This window comes from Myripristis murdjan, chromosome 12 (genome assembly GCF_902150065.1).
Source record: "Myripristis murdjan chromosome 12, fMyrMur1.1, whole genome shotgun sequence".
In the NCBI taxonomy this organism is placed as follows: Eukaryota; Metazoa; Chordata; class Actinopteri; order Holocentriformes; family Holocentridae; genus Myripristis; species Myripristis murdjan.
Genome location: NC_043991.1, coordinates 6974128 through 6991981, shown reverse-complemented (window position 1 = coordinate 6991981; position 17854 = coordinate 6974128). Strand labels below are relative to the sequence as shown.

At 42.4% G+C, this 17854-nt stretch overlaps 1 protein-coding gene across 1 annotated transcript in view; it reads left to right on the top strand.

Annotated features, from left to right (window-relative positions):
- Window positions 1–11329: 11329 nt before the first annotated feature.
- LOC115369032 (matrix metalloproteinase-17-like) overlaps window positions 11330–17854 on the top strand; it is a 110758-nt gene continuing 104233 nt past the window's right edge. The window contains exon 1 of the mRNA XM_030065532.1: window positions 11330–11461. Coding sequence (XP_029921392.1) covers window positions 11330–11461 — 132 coding nt within the window. The remainder of the gene's footprint in view (window positions 11462–17854) is intronic.

The window sequence follows — 17854 nt, the reverse complement described above, 5'->3', positions numbered from 1 at the left end:
AACATACGCCAATTCACATAAATGCACAGATATACAGATCAGACACAGTGCAAGCAGTTAAATGGCATGATTTTCACTTCCACTGTGAGAAAAGCAAAGTGAAAAAAGGTGGTAAAAGCAGTACAAAGAGCTAAAAATGAAGAGAGAAGGAAGTTAGTGTTTGAGAAATCTGAATGCTGAGGAAAATGCAAAACATACGAAAAAGAGGACCGAACTGAGGGCAACTGGTCTTGTTAGTGGATTCTTGAAGACGTTTCTCTTCTCATCCAGGAAGCTTCTTCAGGTCTGACAGACTGGCGGGGCGTCTCGGCTATTTAACCTGTGTGGGATCGTTATCCAGGTCATCAATGCCACCGGCTCATTAACGGAATACAAACAAACAAACGAAACAAATGATGGTCATTAGAGTCACAAGAGGTTGAGAGTAAATGGTTCAACTTCATATAACAAAGGAATAACAAAGGAAGAGATGACAGGTCAGGACATTGCAGGTTGGAGATAAATGGTGTCTGAGACCTCCTCTTCTGTTTAGAGGCGGTTTCTCTGTCTTAACATAAAGCACTCCATTCACTCCTCTTTCAAACCATCCGTCCTCCTTAACCCTCCTATTATGTTTGGGGTCAATTTGACCCCAGCCAATGTTTAACGTCTCTAAATAAATGATTAACATCATTTTTTTTGCTTCATATTTAATGAGTGTTCCTAATGTAATGGGTTCTACCGGGTAAACATGAAATTGACATGATGATATGTTTTCAATGTCCTGTACACACTTTGTAACACATTGGTTATAAATAACAAAAATCTGTACTTAGAAATAATATAAAGCCATTAAAACACCAAAAATTAATATTTCTTTCCAATTTTAGATCAATCAGTGAGATTTTATGGTGATTTGAATATTTTTCCATTGTCGCATAATAGGAATACTGGACGTATAAGAGTGGGTGGGGAGTTATGTTTTATTTAAAGGGCTATTTAGGTAATCAACAAAAAAAAACATCAAGTACTTAACACATAAACTTTGGTAACAATTTTAGTTATAATAATTTTGTGAAAGTTTAAACTGCAGGGGTCAAATTGACTCCAAACATAAAGGATGTTCAAAAATGTGAACATAACAGGAGGGTTAACTAAGGAATGAATGTTACAGTCCTCAAAGGAGTGTCTCTCTTCCTTCAGGTGCAGGCAAACTGCTGAGTCTTGACCAGAGGAGTTGGTTGTGCTTTGTTGAGCCATGCATTTGTACAAGTGCCTGTTTAGTTTCATCAGCGTATAAGTCTGCGCATTTCTCAGTGCATTGGATTGCATACACTTGATTGCTCTTGTTGTGTTTGGGCGTGCAAGCCTTTCAGGTGGATTAGTTTCCGTCTTGATGTGTTGCTGGGTTTGAAAAACACAGGGACGCAGAGCTTGTCGAGCCCCTCCCGAGTTTCTAAGATACTCCAGACACATATGGGATGAGACAATGTGGCTGTGTTTACTCTTCTCTTCTTCATCACCCGCACTGCTGGTGTTCCTGGATATCGTGGCTGTTCTCCCCAACATTTAATTTAATAAATGCAGTTTCCTCAACATTTAATTTACTTAGCCACTGGGGTGATTCTGGTTTCCAATAAGTCAACCAATGCCACTTAAAGAGTATGCAAATGAAGCGGGACTGATTTATTTGAAATCGTGCAAAAGCATAGATTGTCCCGGAGGTGACACACAACAAGTCTTCAAATGCATTAAAAGGCTGCTTACAACAACAAATATAGATTATGGGACTGACATGGGCAATGTAATAGCAGGATGTGTGGGGAGGAAATGACAGAGGGATGCAGGCAGGAGGAGGGTAGAATGACTAGAACATCAATTACTGTGATGCATTATTTTGTCGTATCCCCTGTGGTGCAGCTGTTTATTATCTGTCAGAGTTGCAGCACCATCTCACTGCTGGAGAGCAAGCAATGCTAACTAGCCCTCCCTGTACTCACACATATTAACATAAGCAAAGTGACACCATGCAACTCTCACACACATGGACAGAGAGGAAAGCCAAACTACTGCCTGAGCCTCAAAGTGCCCTCCCGTAAACACACATATAGGCGTAATCAATACCGAGTAACCTTGTGTATACTCTGAAGCACCGAGGTCACCACCTGACCCACACACAAACATAACTATTCACTCGTAGATGGGTTTTATTAATAAGAATCACAGAGCAACTTGTGCCATGTGCACTCATGTTTTATTCTCTGTGTGTGCGCCCACAGTGTGGGGATGGCGGGCTATGGAAGCTGAGAAGAAACGAGATTACCTCTGAGCAGGTGTTAACAAGCCCCAGGCACAGCTTTCAGAGCACCATTTCCAATCTAGGAAACAACTCTGACAGAGCTTCTGGGCACGGGGACCTATAGGGATTGTGTCTGATTAACATGAAAGGATGAGGAGGTGCATATCTATGGCATGCAGATCTACAGCCTCTTGGCCTCTCTCATTTCAGAACCGCACCTCTGCAGGTTTTCATTTAGACTCAGAGGAAAGGAAAGGACGGAGCCGGTCTGGGGAACCTATGGACATTCATCTTTTTTACGGCAGCCATGTTGGTTGTCTGCATGCAGCCCTCTTTCAGTCAGGATATCAGATTTCATTGTGCAGTGTTGCAGCCGGGTTGTAGCCACACATTTAATCATGTCTCTCATCACACTGTTGCCACTTTTCAAAAATAGCAACACCCTCAGCTCAATGTACATTTCTCAAATGCCGAAAAAGAAAAGAAAGAAGTGGGACTGGGACCTCCCCTATTCTTTTACATCGACTGTCATCTGTGATGTGTAATGTACAAAGTCATCATAAATCTGCTTTGGAGCCCCAATTACTTTAATTAGCTCATTAATTAAAGGCAGGATGATTGAGAGAATGCCAGTAATGCGAGCTTCTGTTCTGCAGTGCATGCCAGTAATGTGAGCTTCTGTTCGGCAGTGCTGGCGCAGGATTTTTAGGTCACACATAAATCTATCAGTTTTCATTTAGATACAAGATAGAGATATTACAGGGTGCCGCACAGGCCAGCCCACAGCAATATCTGGCTAACACATGATTGATGAGTTTAGATCGAAACAAAAAACATGGAGGAGTCGGGGCTTTGGAGTAATGGGAGTCAGTTGAGATGACATTTAGCGCTGCCATGTAGGACTGGCGTCTAAAACTGATAGGAGTACAGAATGATAGCTATGTCGGAGCTTCTTCCATTTAACCTTGGGAGTTAATAATCTACCTATCTATATGCAGAGCAGTTTCAAATTTAAAGAAAACACAAAATAAGCTGCCTCATTAAGATGTTGAGCCACCATGAGCTGCCAGAACTGCGTCTGTGCTCCTTGACATAGATTCTTCTGAACTCTCCTGGAGGGATGGAGCTCCATTCGTCACCTTCTGCCAAAAGACACTGAACATACAGTGGGATCTTACAGCAAGATTGCAGAGCATAAAGCCTTAATTACAAAGGCAAATGCACATTGAGTGAGAGTTGGTTGGCACAGGCCTACAGAGACATGGAAAGAAGTGATGTGGTCAGATGAGTCATCCTTCAGCATATTCTGGAAAAGTGGGGGAGTTCACTAAGAAAACATTACAGGCTGGAGCCCTACAATGATGGAGTCCACTGGCTCTGTTATGCTTTTGCACTGCAAAAACTCAAAATCTTACCAAGATTATTTGTCTTACTTCAAGTCAAAAATGTCTTATTACTAGTCAAAATATCTCATTACACTTAAAATAAGACATGATCACCTCAGAAGTAACTTGTTTTTAGACAATTGTCTCTTGTTTCAAGTGAAAATTTGCTTGAAACAAGTGAAAATTTGCTTGTTTCATTGGCAAAATTTGTTTCTTGTTTCTAGCTAATTTTCACTTATTTCAAGTGAATTTTCACTTTTTCCACTGGCAAATTTTGCCAATGAAACAAGCAAATTTTCACTTGTTTCAAGTGAATTTTCACTTGAAACAAGTGAAAATTGTCTAAAAACAATTTACTTCTGAGGTGATCATGTCTTATTTTAAGTGTAATGCGATATTTTGACTTGAAATAAGACATTTTTGACTTGAAATAAGACAAATAATCTTGGTAAGATTTTGCGTTTTTGCAGTGTGGGGGCCGTTTTTCCATTTGTCTCCTTAGAGGGAAAGCTCATTGTAAATCAGTGCAAACACTGCAAAAACACAAAATCTTACCAAGATGATCACTCAGATATTCTGAGTGATCATGCTGATAAAGGAAGCATTTCTAGCCTGACGGGAGTGGTCTCCTCCAAGATGACAAATGCCCCTTTTCCACCAAAAAGAACCTGGTGCTAGTTCGGTGCTGGTGCTAGAGCCAGTGCTTAACTGGTTCCAACGAAGAACCGGTTTGCTTTTCCACCGGCCAAGAGCCAAGCGGAGCCAAGTCAGAGCCACGTCATTACGTCAGCGTAATACGTGATCACGTGGGTGTGCAAGACGCTCGCTCGGAATCACAATAACCAACATGGACGACAAATGGACATAGCAATGCAAATACTGCTCGTGTCTTTACAAGCCTACATTGCAATCCAGAGGCAAAAAATGCAGTTATTGCTGGCTGCCCGTCGTATTCGTGGCTGGAACGAACGATGACTACGTTTAGCTATATGTTTATAGCGTTCGCTGTTCCCGTTTGGGTCTGTAACCCCGCCCACCAATGACGTGGTGGGTCGCGTCATCGGTTCTTTCTCTGGCTCCTGTTTAGCCCCTAGTCGAAGTTGGTGCTTGCCTGGAACCAGTTTGGGACCAGTTTGGCCGGTGCTTGGGCGGTGGAAAACCAAAGAACTGGTGCTAAGTCAGGCACCGGCTCCGAACCAGCCCTGGAACTGCTTTGGTGGAAAAGGGGGTAAATGCCCTCTTCCACAGGGCACCAGGGCTCACTGAATGGTTTGATGAGGATGAAAATGTGGATCATGATGTTATGGTCTTCGCAGACGGCTTTCTACCATCACCATCAACACAACAAATGGGGCAATATCTTTTTGAGGAATGGAGCTCCATCCTTCTGGGAGGGTTCCAGGGACTTGGAGAATCTATGCCAACTAGTATCTGTTCAACACCTCACTAAGACAGTTTATGTTGGTTTGTCACCTGCCTGAATCTCAAGCATGAAGCTGGGGTCACTCATAGGAATTTCTCTTAATCACATCAGTGCCATGGTTAACTAAGCAATGAGCATCATTAATATCAGGATGTTACACATGACTAGTGAAGCAGAGGACAGTGAGGGAATACTGCCTATTGTGTCAATGTTAGAGAAGAGAGGAGAATTGATAATGTAATGATGAATGATGGTGCCTGCACACCTGCGGCCCTGTTAAGGAACAAGGAGAGGGCTGTTGATCTAAATCATTAATGACTTTCCCTGATGGGTCATGCAGAGGTCCTTCAGATAAGAGGAACACGTTCCTCAGCTCCACAGAGCACATTTTGCATTAAAGTGGTCACTGCACCAAGGCGGGAGCAGGTGTGGAGCTCGCCTCACTGCCTCGAGTGCTGTAATACCGACTGTAACAGACACCATGTTTAGAGGACAAGACAAGGAAACCTGCTCTGTGGTCACAGGTATTGCAGCTCTAAGAAACACTCCTGACTCAAAGGATAAGTATAGGTGCACTTCCTGACACTCCTATGTGGGCTAGAGGTAAATGGACACGGTTCATCCTCAGGTTCTCCTTGGATCCATGAAAAAGGAAAAAAAAAATGTCTGAAGGTGAGTCAGAGAAAGTTAAATGGAAAGGCACCTGTTATAAACCTTTTTAGCCTGTGACCCTTATAAATAAACCAGTGTCACCTTATAACCTCTTCATGTAGGCAGCATAATGATGAACTGTGAACATGAATGGGACGGATGCATGGACAGATCGATTGTAGAATGGAGATATGCCCAGATAAATGAATGAAAAGACTGAAAGATGATATTGTCTCTTTGTTTGAAACACTCGATCTCGTCTAGTGGAAGGCCACTCTAAAGCAGCTATTACACTTGATATACTCAAAAGGTTGAACTAGTACAGAATTGGCACTTCTCTAACCCTTTTCCCTCCCTTTTTTGCTCTTTCGAGCCAGCCTGTTATTATTTATGACATATGATCTCAGTTTGAAACACTGTTAACAAAAACGAAACTAAAAAATTAGAGATTGTTAGCACATTGTACCCCTGTCCTAGGCCAAAAGGTTGGGATTTATTACGTTGCCTGCAATTAACACACTCAGCAGCAAACATTGATTAAGTATCATTTATCTATTAGCCCCGCTGACTTTATTTTCCAATGTGAGACCTCTAAACTCAGTAATAACAAAATGCCACCAGCAACATTATTCCCACTCAAGCTGGTCTACCAAGGAGATGAAATAGGGTTTCTGCATCCAAAATTCCCGGGGGTGACAGACAGGTTTCCTTTCATTTATCCAAACAAAATTTCTCCAGTTAATACTTTTTTATTTGCTCGGTAGTGCCTCTGTGAAAGATAGAAAAAACTATATATTTGAAGTACCTCTAGCAGACTACTCTAGGTGGGGGACGATATCTTTCTCTCTGCAGTGCTACACCTGACAAACTAAAAAGAGCCGCAGAGCTCGTATAGAATTTCAAAAAAGTAAGATGGAGGTATAGTCTTTGGACAGAAAATATGAGAATTTGAGAGAAATCTTCATTGTCTCTGATGTATAGTAAACAATTGTTGTTTTTTTATGTCCCCATGTTTCACCATAAAGTGTTTTTTTTTTTTTCTTTGAGCTGGATGGCCTTCATGCAGAGGGTAATGTAGGCATTTTGGAGTATTTTCTGAGATTCATTATGAGAGAAGGAATTAGTTTTAACTCCAGTGGCAACATATGGTATTTTGATTTGTTGTATTTACTCCTATGCATGTACGCACTCTGAGCATAATTGTGTTGTTCAACAGTTGTGTCACACTAGAGGATGTTTTTTTCTCTGTGATTATGGGTACTTAGATGTTGTCAATGTCTCTTACCATTCCTTAGTACCTCATTATCACAGCACAGAAAGCTATCTCAGGAACTATAGCATGGATTTCATTTATGTACCTGTTTAACTTTATATTTTACCTTACACTTATCCTTTAACTGCTTCTTTGTATATTCAGAACACCCCTTACACAAATGCTCTCCGTGTCTCTTTCATTCAGACTCTCTCCCTCAAACGCACACGTGAGCAAACACACCAGGCAAAGTACATAAGAAAAGGAGATTAATTAATATTTGTTGACATTAGAATGCATTAGGTTTGCAAAATGGAATTATTAATTAGAACCAAATTGTCTCCGTGATCAAACAAGACCACGGCACTTAGACAAAAAACACATTCCCATCATACCTCTGTGACATCACGTGATCTAAGTAGATGACAAAGAGTAGAAATAACATATTTGTTTCTTCAAACCTTGTTTTAAAGCGTAAAACACCCTTCTTCTCATCTGCCCAGACTGAGACAAGGGGCTCTATTCTCATGATCTAAGTGCACAGTCTGAAGAGCATGGCGCAAGTGCACTTAGGGTGTGTCAAAATCCACTTTTTCTATTTTTAATGGCAGAAAAAATGGTCCTTGCATCAGGTTGAAGGTTCAAAAGGGTTGTACTTGGTATCTTCATTAATCATGGGCATGTTTTGGGCGTAACATGCAATAAACCAATCTCCCATTCCCTTTAAAGTGCAAGAGCCAGGTGCTCTTGCACTTTGGTAGATTGCTATTATAATGGTGCATTTGCTAAGTGAGAATGAAGGCTTTTCTGCAGAGGAAATGGATGTGCTCGTGCACAAGGTGACAGCGCACGAGCAGATCATCTACGACAGGATTTCATCAAGCAGGCATCCCTGTGTGCATAACAAGGCATCCCTATGTGTGTAAAGGCATCCTTTTGTGTGTTTAACAAGCAGAGTATACGTGTGTTTTGCACCCGCCGATGCAGGTGTGCATTAGTATCTTGATAATGTTCCCTTAAAATAACAGAGAAAACCGTGCCACTGCCTTCAGATCTGTTTTTTGTTGGCAAACTCACTTTCAGCTGCCCCAAGATAACAATGGACACAAGTGACTTTGCTGTTTCCACAGTGTGGGCGCTGGACAGGAAAATGACAACTGAACTGCTTGAAAACAAGCAAAGAGACTTGGCATCGTGCTTGGCACCACTTTGCGCCAGGTGTAAGATCGGGGCCAAGATGTTCAATACTTCAAGTCTTTATGCTAAGCTAATCTGAAATGCTACCCATAGGAACCGAACCACTGGACGTACAGAGGTGAAAAAAGTATCAAACATCCTGTCTCAGTCTGGGTAAGTCAGATAAACAGTATTTTACCCAAAACTTTGGAGCATTCCCTTAACAACTGACAATTTATTTGTGGTGCACGAATCGCAACAACCAGTATTAAAATGCATGCGCTTTATTAGCAGCTGACCCACTGTGTTTGGGTGATGCCCACACGGTGCCATGTTTCAGCAATAATACCACAATGTGACTCCAGAGAGTGACTTCATGGGTAAAAATGTAAGGATGCTGCCGCACGTTAGTTCACAGTAGCCAGAAATGAACAGATAAAAATGTTTGACCCTGATGTAAATATAAAACTGAGCCTCATGATGTTTAGTATAATATGATATGTATTAGTATAAGCATAATATCGTGGTTTAGACAAGTGTGATGTAGTAAGGTTGTGATGTTCAGCACTGGGAACCTAATGCTGCTTCAGCTTGGCACATCAAAATAAAATATAGAATATCTTTAACATGTCTGCGCCCCACACATCAGTGATGAATGACTGGTCTACCATATATGAATGAGAAACTGAACCAGCCGGCGCCAGCAAATGTGTGTTTGCACGTTTGTGTGTGTGTCCGTGTGTGTCTGATCAATTCAAAAAGCATGTTTGAATCAATTCAAATTGCATTTAAGTAAGCAGTTTGTTCACTGGTTCTGGACTGGTAATCCATTAAATGGCCTGTGCATCAGCAGCATTCAGCTCTTAGTGACTATTACTCAGCATCATGTGCCTCCATTATCTATAGCGAACTGCTGAACACAACACAAAATAAATAGGTAAATTCATCTTTCCTGTATGAAGTAAAGAATGGCTTGTCTACCAGCATATTTCCCGTTGTAAATGCTGTATAGTGTATATCATGTAATAGTGATACCAATCTCTGCAAATTGCTTTGTGGTGTTATGTTTAGCCTTTGTTTGGTGAAAATGGCAGAGCAATGACAGGTTGAAAAGTAGAGCTGCAAGCTGCAATGAGTGGGATCCACACACAAAAAGCAGTCTTTGAATAAGTACGACCTTCAGGAGGATTTGAAAACATGCCACGTAAACTGCCGTGTTGTTGGCAAGTGGGACTCAGACTTGGCTACCTGGAGTCAAACTCGGGACCCTTGGTATCCCCGGACAAGGTGACTCACTGACTGCAGCACTGGGGGGACACGGTTCCCACACACACGTTTGTACAGTTTGAGGTGATCACATCAAACTTAAAACACCTCCAACAGTCAAAATGTTAGTAAGTAAATAAATAAAAATCACACATCAAGTGCAGCTGATGCGCTGTCCAAAAACAGTAAGGATCGCTGTCCAAAAACAAACAAAAAAGTGAAACATAGAAAGTAATATGATTCATACACTGAATATGGTTTTGTAGCCCGTCAAGGACCTAAGGGTGTGTTTTTTGCCTGGAAAAGTTGGATTTGGTAAGGTTGAAATTCACTAGAAATTCAAATAATATGTGATGCCCAACAAAAAATAAAATCTTCTTTTTTATTGGTTTGCTCATACTGAATTTAAGACATTTTTTTTAAACAAATAAATACAGAGCAAATATAGAATTTACCAAAAGATGGTTATATCCATCATTTAGGCTACACATGGCCACTTTATTAGGTCCATCTGTACAGTCTAATACAATACAATACAACTATTGTGCCATAAAGTTTCCTTTTCTGCTGCCTATAATGCTCAGGTTTTCTTTTTGTCACACTAATAGAGGTGTTCATTCACCTCTATGTTTGGCATTGAGCTCATAGTTAGTGCTGCTGTTGGACTGGACTGCATTTTATTGATTTCCACTATTCTGCCCCCCTTGCTACAACCTCTGTAGTAAAAATATGACTAAATTTACACATTCTCCACAATGTCAACAAAAACTGAACATTATAAACTTTCTTAAAAGAATTTATGGCAGAGCTGTTGCACTGAACTGCATTAGACTGTACAGGTAGACCTGATAAAGTGGACACTGCCTGGGTGAATATAACTTCATTTTACCTCACAAAATAATCGGTATTTCTGGAGACAAATAGAACTTTACATGTGGTTTCTAGCATGAAAATGGTTGGGAATCCCTGACATAAAGTGTGCACAGACGCACATACAAAAAGGCACTAATTAAGTTATGTGCATTTATAGTAATGACGCATTTATAATAGTAACTCTTGTAGTCGGTGTTAGTCAGTGTGGGTAATTACACAGACGCAGCTCCAAATGAATTTATGGATTTATTTGCTTTATCTCTGCTCATTAGAATAAACATGAAAGCTACTATCAATGAAAGGAATTCACTGTAAACAAGATACCCTGTTTTTTTATTTTTTTTTGTTTGTTTGTTTGTTTTTTTTCCCCATATACACAGAGTAAACCAAGACAAACAGATGTCATAGTCCAAAAACTCGTCCGTCTTCACCCCTGAATCAGCCAGTGTTTGATGTGTGGGGCTGCGTATGACGCGCGTCACGAATTCAAGAGTCTTCCAGGGGGCTGAGAAAAGCGCTCAGGCCCCCTCCCTCCCTCCCTCTCTCCCTCCCTCCCTCCTTGCCTCCCTCTCTTGAAGCGCTTTGAGCCAAATACTCATCCACTCTGTGTGCGTCAACCAGCGGTCTCTACCGCTCGCTACAAAACCGCACGGCGCTGCATTCATTTTTTCCAGAGCTGGAGACCAGACGATCAGACGAAGCCCTCCGCGCTCCAGGGATTTAGGACCGCATTTGATGGACTTCAAGCGGGACAAGCACACGCGTTTTTTTTCTCTCTGAATATGAGTAGCCTGCTACTTACAGAACATTTTTTGTGGAAACTCCTGTAAACATTAATGTCTTTGTCAGCATCGGTGTTATGTGGAGCCCAATGTGTTTTATGTGCTTGCGCTCAACAGTGAGGTAGACTTGATTGCCCCCCCAAAATTTTTTTCACAGGAGTGTGGACCTTTTGATTTATCCTGCGGATGCTGCCGTGTGGGTCGGAGCTCCAGCCCTGCAGGATCAGCCTGTCAGCGGGCATCATGATCCCTCTGGTTTCCCACAAGTGGATGAGGAATATTTCCCCGGAGATGCTGCTGTTGCCGATGTTGTGGTTTTTACCTCTGGCTGGAGCGGCTCCCTCCCCGACCACCGAGCAGCTGGACATGGGGGTGGTAAGTTTTCTCTTTGCACAATTGGACATTAAACGTGATAAGTTTCTCTTTTCAACCCGCAATTAGACATGGGGGATCTTAAGTTTTTCCACCTTTTGTCACCACTGCTGGACCTACAGTGAGAAGTTTGTCCACTTGGACGCGGCGGTGAAATCAATGCTGTTTTATACTTCTTTTAGGCTACTTATTGTTTGATTTATATGTAGGACAGACAACACTACTGTCATTTGTAGCACCACGTTGCAATCCAATGCACTGGACAGTGTGTGGCTTCACAGTTTGGATGTGGTGATTGTTTGTTTGCACAGGTAGACAAGGCTTAGATCCTGATTCTAGAGCAAGAATCAGGATTCCTTTTTCTTTTTTCTTTTCTTTTTTTTTTTTTTTGCAATACACTAAATGTGTCTTGATGCAATTTGTGCACAAGCATACGGACATCCTCCTCCTCCTCCTCCTCCTCCTCAGGCTTCATAGTGCAGGCTCTGTCGGTAAATGGCACAACAGGACATCAGAGAGAGTGCAGGGAGACAGTGGAAGTCCAAACAGACACAGACAGCAGATGCTCGTTTCTTCGTTTCTGCAGGGCTTCCTCCTCAGTCATGCCTCTGAAAATACCCTCACTGCTCCGTGTGTGACATCCGATGCCAAGTTCAAACAATTGCTATATTTAAAATAGGAGGTCCTGCATGAGATATGGCACAGCAGACACCACTCAATGAAAGATACTTGTTAGACACTGTTGAGAGGACTGAGCCAGCAAGATGAATTGATTTGAACCATGAAGTGCTCACCAAAATAAACTATAGTCAGTAGTTCTCCACTTAATTTTCAGATTACTAAAATTAATGTTAGGGATTACCTACTAAATTACTAAGTATAGGAGGATAGACTATTTTACTAATCACAGCAAATGTATAAACCCATATACAAATAATGATATGAGCTCTTAGAATGGATTAATCCTCCCCATAACCTGGTCCTCGAGTTCATATCCAGTATTTTAGTAGAGGTTATTATCCATCATGCATGCTATCCATTGTTCATAACCAAGAGTGAAAGAGTAAATTAGAGTACCAGCATCTGTGCTTTATATACAGCTTCATTCAAACACAGTGCTGAAGAGATGACACTGTCAAGGCATAAAGTCAAATCAAAACAAAACAAAAGACAAATGTCTATTTTCTCACTTTATGGGACGAATTCTTGGGAAATCTGATTATTATCTCTGCCGGGCAGCAGCCTGGAGGAGATCACATGTTTGGTCCTGTGTGTGTGTGTGTGTGTGTGTCTGCCTGCGACTAATCTCGCAGACCAGCGGGCTGATCAGTCAAAAGTTTCTGACTGTTTGATGAAGAACCTCTGAAAAACATTTGGCTACTTTCACTCTTTCTCCATTTAGTGTCTAGCTCACTCGACCACCGCTGCTGTCTCTCTCTCTCTTGTGACACCCCGAAATCAATAAAACCACCCACTGTTGGGCTAAAGTATAATTGTCTCTGAACACCCCCTGTGCCTTAATATCATTTGGTGTCTCTCTCCCGCTGTCTCCCTCCCTCCCTCCCTCTCCCTCTCTCTCTCTCTCCCGTTCTTTTCCAGGGTTGCTACGCCCCTCTCACACTTCACTCAGTGTTGAGCGTGGGTGAAAACTGCCTGTGTAAGAGCAAGAGAGAGAGAGAGAGAGAGAGAGAGTGAGGGAGAGAGAGAGAGAGAGAGACAGACTTTAGTAGTAATTTTGAATTTTGCTATTTCAAGTTGTGCCCTTTTTGAAACAGTCTCCGTGGGAAGCCATATGACTTCCAGCAATGAGCCAGAAATGCCCTGTGAGCCATAGGATCCCGACCGCTGGTATAATGTGTGCAATAAAGTAAAATAAATACAAAGAGGACAACAAACAGCTAAACTCCCGAGGCTTTTGGAGTTTTATGGTCTAGGTTCTATACTGTACTGTATTATATTTGAATTATACAGTAATGTATGTCCTAACTCGAAAAGCGTTTGACAGTAGAACCAGCTTCTGTGTCCCTCCTGAGTTTTGCTCAACGCAAAAAGTAGCTTATAGTCCAGAAAAGGAGGGATATGCCCGGCGGAGGTCAGCAGTCTACCGTTTGTTTATACTGTAATGGCTATAATAGAAATCGATAGTCATTTCTTTGAAAAACTCTTGCATAGCCTACATCAATTTCATATATAGAGAAAACGGATAATTATTCCTAAACAAACTGGCTCTTCAACATTGTATTGATGTTTTATTGCCCCTCGTTCCCATTTGTCTCTTGTTGCCCTCCGTCTCTCTCTCCATTTTCAGCTGTTAGACTTCTCCTTGGTTTTAGACACACACTTGGAGATAACATTTGGTATTAAACAAGAATGGGTAACTTTTTTCTCCCTTCCGTTGTGGTGTTTTGTGCTTCTCTTCCTCTTTGCGTTGCTTATATACTGACTGCAGAGGGGCTCCTGGGGACAACCCGCGACATGTCCAACACAGCAGGCACTTGCCAGCGAGTTAATTATATGGACCATCGCTTGTAATTTTGCCCGTAGTGTGTGTCGACGTGTGAAGTACATTCTGTGTGTGCATGCCGCGCGAGTGTCTGTGTGTCCAAGGCTTCGATGGGCAGACTCAGGTGTGTAATAGCTCTTAAGATGACCGAGGGATTTGGATGGACACACAGACAGATGAGCACCAAAGCACAAACCCCCCCCCTCATTTCCTATGACTGAGCTGATTTTGGCCGAGGCTCCTCCAGCACTGAGGATATTGTATCAGCAGTGGAGGGAAAGTGGATATTAGGGCTGTATGTTCAGAGCTGAAGCGACTTCACCCACTTCAGCGTTTGGCTGTGTGCTTAACTATTATACACTGGGGACTTTGTCTAGCAAAACAATCACCTCGCTGTAAGACAGACTCTTGTGATCTCAAGGATTGCTGCTATCGAGTCCTCTAACACTCATCTGAGCATTTGTGATCCGTCACTTCATATTTAGCTCACATTCTGTATATTTATGTGTGTGTTCATAAATAACATACACAGAGTGCTTCGTTCTGAGATCAGAGGCTTGTAATTTCTAGCTTTGTTGCTGTTTAGCCCACCACAGTGCATCAATATGCAATTTCAGCATTCGAGAGAATTGGGATGTAGCAGTTAAAACGTAATCTGCACCGTGTTTTCCTGCCTATCGTGTCATTTTTCCTCCCGAGGGCTACTTTTCCACAGGCGCGGGAAGACAGGCTCCCCAGAGGACTGTTCTCCTACAGATCCATTACTTGCTGTCGCTGTCATAAGCTACAGTGAGCTGAGCAGATGAGCCGTTGATGAAGTACCTAAATTAAATTTTAATCCTCCTAGAAAAACTGACACAGGAAAAAATGCCCCTGTATTGCTTTCAGTCGCGTGTCATTGACAGAAAAATGACACCGTCATTACATGGATTCTGAGCCATAAAACCTTATTTGAACACTGTGTGTGTGTGTGTGTGTGTGTGTGTGTGTGTGTGTGGCAGAACAGTGACAACCGCATCCTACCAGCCCATTTCTTCCTTAAAAAGCTGTAACTCTGTTTTTGTTGTGTGTGTGTGTGTGTTTTGCTGTATAATTTATTGAATGAGAACACCATCTGGCCTCGTCTCCATTGGAGCAAAGGAGAGGAGAAGTGGAAGACACCCCCTCTCTCTCTCTGACTCGCCCACTCCTCCCTCCCTCTCACCCTCTCTCTCTGTCTCTTTGCTAGATTTCAAAATATTGAGGTTTCATCTAAGTCGTCCGCCTGCCAGCGCCGTCACCAGCCTCATTAGCCTGCGGTGCGTTAAGCTCACTTGACTCTGTCACCCACCTTTGCGTTTTCTCCCGGTACATAGGAGCTTTTCTTTCATGAGCACATCAGGGTTCCTCTGATGACACCCCGAGGCCCAGGGATACAGGGGGCTCAAAGAGAAAGCTGGATTCATTGACAGTTAAGGCAAAGTAAGTAGGCGTGAGCTCTGCACTGAAATAAGTAATCAGGCAGAAAGGGTCAAAGACAGAAAAGCATGCGCTAAATTAAAAAGAAGAGGATGCTTCCACCAATAAGTGGCAAACACAAAATCAATAATATTTCCCCTCTGATGTGTCTGTCTCTCTGAGTCTAATCAACCAAAGGGTGGCTTGCATCTTTGGATGTTATGAGATGTTTTGACTTAATTGGCCTCCTTCTTTGTGTCGGCAAGATGAAGACCACAAGAACATAAAAGCACTCTTCTAAAATATTCTGGATGCCGGTTTCCCCAAAGTCTCCGTCGTCAGACTCCCAGCCTGGACTCCTCGGGTACTTTTAGCAGCAGCGCTCCACTTCCATCAAGCGCTGTGACCTTCTGTCTCTGGCGTTGCGTCATGGGGCTCATATTCAGGGCGAGGAGATTATTTCAGGAACAATGTCATGTGGGAAAGGACTGCAGTGCAGGAGAGAATATATTACTGTATAAAGATTGACAAAGAGAGCAAGAGAGCGCTCGGCCTGTAATATACAGCACAACCCTCAGCTTCTCGGGAAGAGGGAGATCGAAACCAGTCCTCCAATCCCCTCATATCTGACATGTAAAGTTCTCCAGAGACTCAAAGTTTCTGAGGAGATTGTCACATTTGCCGAAGAGTTTATGATATTCAACAAGGCTCTCAAGAGCACTGACACCTCATTGGCTGCCACCGCGGCGAGGCAGTCTGGGACTGATGTGTGGCAGCTGCACGACATCGGCGTGACCCTGTCAGTCAGCGACGGCACACAGATTTCTACAAGGTGAATCCAAAACCTGCATTTGATTTCAGTGACAGGAACCGCTTGATGGTTGCGTGCACACTCCATCTAACTTTTCCCATGGGGATGACTAATGTCTGCTGACAGTACTATGATACAATGATTGAAGTACTTCATAAAACAATACTGCTTTGGCTCAGGGGAAGATGTCAATGGAGCAAATCCTTCAAGTCTCTGTGTTGCATCCTCATAAGTTTATTTACCCCTCCACCCCCCCACAAAAAAGTGAGGGATTGGATGTCCTGGAGCATCATTTATAAATGCTGTGTGTGCACAACATGGCTTGAAAAATGCATGCACCACTTTATACACAAACTTGGAATTATGAAACCCAAACTTAATAAGAGTATGCATACCTGTACAGAAACCTGGATCCATATAAACACACATTTTGGACATACTGAGAAATGGACAGTCCAAAGCAGTGAAACAAAAGAAAAAATGTTAAAAGTACAGTTTCAATTAATTATGATCCATATCAAATTACAGATTTTGAACAGGCTAATCAAAAACCCATCTACCAAAAAGCAAATCCAACTTTGAAATAAAGATTCGTGATCAGTTATGTGTCCTAATTACATGCTGCAAATTCAACATGTTAAGTTATTGTAGTGAATGTCCCTGGTTATAAACTGATAAATGTTATGGCTTTAGGTTTTGTGGAGCAGGGAATGCACTGGAGATGCTGTGGCTGGTTGCAACGCCGCCCTCCTCAGACTTCTCCTCGTGACTCAACCGCTGTCACAAGATGAGAACAGAAAACCTGAGGAGTCTGTTGTTGAGTCTGTTATGCCCTTTTTTTTTCCAGCCAAATCAAGGGAGGATAAAATGCTGAACGCCTTGTAACTTGTGCTTGAAACTTTATAGACAGCGATACGCTTCGCTGCTTCTAAGATAAATGTCTCTTCATCCATTTTCTCCAAAGTGCGAACAACACAAAGTACAGTGCAGTGGAGTCTTGGCGCACCCGCGACACGTCAGTGAAACAGAGACAAAGTGCTTCTGAAACCCAACGCAGCGCCACTCACTGCAAGTTTGGACATCTTCACTGAAACTACTGGCTACTATATATTTTTTCATGTCGTCCCTTCTTTCGCCCAATCAGATAATGTTGTATAAGGAACAAGTGGGTCTCCTGGCTGACAGGGGGGGGACACCAGGTTAAGTGTCCCGGGCCTTGGATCAAGGTCAATAATCTCAGGAGGGCTTTGGAGGTCTCATCCTGGACACGAGCAAGACACATGGCGGAACAGAAAATAGGCATCCGGCTGCAAGGCTTGATGACAATCTGCTGCGACAGCAAAGTTTGTACAGATACAGTGGTCCCTCGTTATCGGGGGAGTTACATTCTAAAAATAACCCGCAATAGGCGAAATCCGCGAAGTAGTCAGCTTTATTTTTTACAATTATTCTAGATGTTTTAAGGCTGTAAAACCCCTCACTACACACTTTATACACTTTTCTCAGACAGGCATTAACATTTTCTCACTTTTCTCTCTTGTTTAAACTCTCAAAGTTCAAACCTTCGTAGAAAAATAAGTCCACTAAAAAAAAACGCATGCAAAATTGCACTAAAAAAAATCTGCGAGGCTGCGAAAGGTGAACC